This window comes from Lepisma saccharinum, chromosome 28 (assembly GCF_977018435.1).
Source record: "Lepisma saccharinum chromosome 28, izLepSacc3.1, whole genome shotgun sequence".
Classification (NCBI taxonomy): Eukaryota; Metazoa; Arthropoda; class Insecta; order Zygentoma; family Lepismatidae; genus Lepisma; species Lepisma saccharinum.
Genome location: NC_139256.1, coordinates 28,637,044 through 28,640,633, shown reverse-complemented (window position 1 = coordinate 28,640,633; position 3,590 = coordinate 28,637,044). Strand labels below are relative to the sequence as shown.

The 3,590-nt window shown below is 42.0% G+C and overlaps 1 protein-coding gene across 1 annotated transcript; it reads left to right on the top strand.

Moving 5' to 3' along the window:
- The first annotated feature begins 836 nt into the window (after positions 1–836).
- On the top strand, positions 837–1,493 carry LOC145980874 (histone-lysine N-methyltransferase SETMAR-like). The gene has a single exon (XM_083113956.1). The coding sequence runs from the start codon at positions 837–839 to the stop codon at positions 1,491–1,493; it is 657 nt and encodes a 218-aa protein (XP_082970082.1).
- Positions 1,494–3,590: the final 2,097 nt, after the last annotated feature.

The following is a 3,590-nucleotide window of genomic DNA, read 5'->3' as shown; positions in this document are numbered from 1 at the left end:
TTGCCTCTCTGATGTCGTAGTAGTAACGTCTTCGCCATGTAATGAAAGGCTTCCGAATTCAATACCAAGTAGGGAGGCTTTGGTTCGAATCCCATTTTAATCTGTTGGTCCAGTGCATGAACTAGACTTAAACAATTAACGTGTGGCATGTGGTCTGTGATGAGAACCATCATTTCAGCGAACCTTCTTGACAATGACTCTAATATCACTTGATAGAATAGTATTTCCTTACGAGTAGCTCTTGTCAAGAAACCAGTTCCTGAAATTTTCTTCTGGAGGCATCGTAGCACCCAGCTGTTTGTTGTGGCTGGGGCACGAGTCATGTGACTCATGCTATCAAAGCTCAATCCTTCCCGAGAAGTCAGAATCACCAGGCAAACTTAAGCGAATATTTTGTTATTTGGGTTGCATAAACAACAGGCTTTAAGACGTTACGAAATTCTACGTCCCGTGGCCCAGGTATTTTTTTCTCAGACTGTACTTCATATGCCTGGAAATTGGAAGGTTGGGCAAATATAATTTTCACCTGTGCTACAAATTCATTGATTCGGCTGGTTCATTTTGCATCTTTCAGAATATGCGAGGTAATAGCCAATTGTGCCAACGCGCACAATTTTTTTAATTAATTCATTCGAATCACTAGCGTACGCAGGATTTTTCGTCATGGGGGGATTGACTATATACGTGGGTGAATCAAATATAAACGGGAATTTATTTCTTACTTGCAGGGAAAGTGTGGTGGAGTCCTGTGGCCTTGAGGTGATGATAGTGGGTGTATCTGGAGTCTGTTCCTTCCCTGGAGTCCTTGTCAACTTTTAACATCAGTCAGTAGCACGATGAGTGAGCAGGAGGTACACCCGTCCATTGCGGAACGCATCATTATCAAATTTCTTACAAACGAAGGGGTAAAACCAAGTGACATTTTGACTAAACTTCGAGCACAGTTTGGTGAGTCCACCCTTTCAAAGACCCGTGTGTATGAATGGCACATCATGTTTTTGGGAGGACGAGAAACTGTGGAAAATGAAAGACATCAACGGCGGCCAAGGAAAAGCATCACTCAAGAAAACATTCTGGCTGTTCATGACTTGATTGAAGGTGACCGTCGCTTGGCAGTCAGTGAAATTTCATCTGCGGTGGGCATAAGTTATGGTAGTGCTCACACGATCATTCATGAGAACTTGGGCTACAGAAAAATCGCTTCGAGGTGGCTCACTGAGGAGCAGAAAAAGGTTCGACTGGAAATCTCTCAAAGGCTCCTGGTTCGTTATGAGAGAGAAGGGGATGAATTTTTGCACCATCTTGTCACCTGTGATGAAACTTGGGTCCACCACTACACACCAGAGTCAAAACAGGCTAGCAAGGAGTGGCGGAAAAAAGAAGAGGCTGGGCCAGTCAAGGCCAAAAGCCACGCATCAGCTGGGAAGATCCTTGCCACAGTTTTTTTGGAATTTAGAGGTGTCATTTTTATTGATTATCTTCATGAAAGATGAACAGTAAATGCTGCTTACTATTGTCAACTCCTGGAAAGTGTTAAGGCTGCTTATCGGACCAAACGACGTGGTACACCCATCAGAAGTGTTCTGCTTCTTCATGACAACGCCAGACCTCACACAGCTGGTGCAACACGTGACAGACTGAACGAAATTCATTTGACACCACTTGAACATCCTCCATACAGTCCGGACTTATCCCCTTGTGATTATCACTTGTTTGGACCCCTTAAAGAAGTACTCGGATATAAGCGTTTTCAGGATGACTGAGAAGTGGAAGAGTTCGTGTGCAACTGGCTGCAGACCAGACCGAGAACTTTCTGGGACAAAGGGATTGCCAAACTCCTTGTCCGCTGGCAAAAGTGCATTTCAGTTCAAGGGAGCTATGTAGAAAAGTAATTACTTTGTTTTGTATTTGTATTTTGTCTCAATAAATTATGAAAAATAAATTCCCGTTTATAATTGATTCACCCTAGTATATTGTAATTAACATTTTTAACCTTGGTTTTAAAAGTTCTTCTAAAACAAAACTAATAATCGGGGATTATTACCGCTTTGGTTTTACCAGAGTACTTTACACCTTTCATTGGAACATTTTGGTTTTCTCAATTTTTCTGGAGGGGCTGTAGCCCAATCAGTTCCCCGCTGCGTACGCCAGTGATTCGAAAACATTTGTTTGTTATATTAGATATAGGAAAGAGAGAGAAAGATTGTGAACTAGGAAGAGAGGCAGAGAGAAAAAACAGGGAGCAAAAGAGAAGAGAGAAGGTAACAGGAGAAAAGAGGCAGAGGAAATAGAAAGAGATAAGGAAACAATGAAAAAAGAAACATAACTAGCGGAAGAGGACGAGAAAAGATAGAAAGAGATAACGAAAGGATGAAAGAAAGAAGTCAAGAAGAAAGCAACACGGGATAAATTAGAAAAAGAATGATAGGAAGAGAAGAGATAACAATATCTGCACATAACCAGAGACCCTATGGAAGAGACATATCGCATTCGGGCACGGCCATTTAGGTCCAAATCAGCTTCATGTGCTACTTTCTCTATGAGCATACTGTAACATAGCCAGACTTGCTTTTGTTTTGTCACCTTAAGAGTTGCAGTGGATGAAATCCCCTGTGTAAATCCGAAGCGCATCGAGTGGTTATTCGCTGAATCACTTGCGGTTTACCAATACGCTTGCGCACCAATTCAAGAGATTCATTAGGTTAGTTAATGTTTCCAGTGTTCTATAAACCACAACGACCGCTTTCTACTACCCTATTGTGTCGTCGAGATGTTCATCAAAGTGGATAATTATACGAGTACAAACAACCCTATTACTTCTATATGGTAACATAGGAACCGAAAGCCGATTGCGTTCAATATTTAAAGACTGAGCGGTGTACTTATCCTCGATGCATTACAGTCACGGGAAAATGATGCTTACACACGCAGTTGGGAAATAAGAGGAATGTATTAGTATTTTTGGGTAAATTTCTCGTAAGGGACAGACAGCTGAAATATTCGTACATACGTATTCTGCATTGAGAAACATTGCTGAAGGTGGCATTTCGCTTATTTCACGGAAATAAGCTCTATTTGCAACATATCGAGTAAGTTTTCTTCGTTTCTTGTTGCCTTCGGTAACACACAAAATGGCGGTCACAGTTTCACTACCGTACTCGGCATGCAGTGTTTCCACCCCACTGCACCCAAAAATACCTACGTAGCCCCACAAACCATTGACGCATAGCCCCACGAACCATTCATACATAGCCCCACGAACCATTTCCGGTAAGGTTAGGTTAGGTAAGGTCACGTATAGGTTACAACAGTTAACAATTGGTTTCGAAAAAATTATGCGTAGCCCCACACACCATTCTCGCATAGCCCCACGAACCATTGACACATAGCCCCACAAACCATTTGCGGGAACGTACCTTCTTCAGTTACAAAAACACATGTTTGGAAACACTGACCGGGATTACGTCATTACACACAGGCTACATCCACCAGGAAGTAAATGGATGCAAGAGCTTTCGTGCATCGGTCACACATTTATATCGAAAAATAGATCATTTACCGGCAAAATTGAGAAGTATAAAGAAACTGCA

Bases quoted from the DNA above. Each gene is read 5' to 3' on its own strand.
- LOC145980874 (XM_083113956.1), top strand. From the start codon at position 837: ATGAGTGAGCAGGAGGTACACCCGTCCATTGCGGAACGCATCATTATC.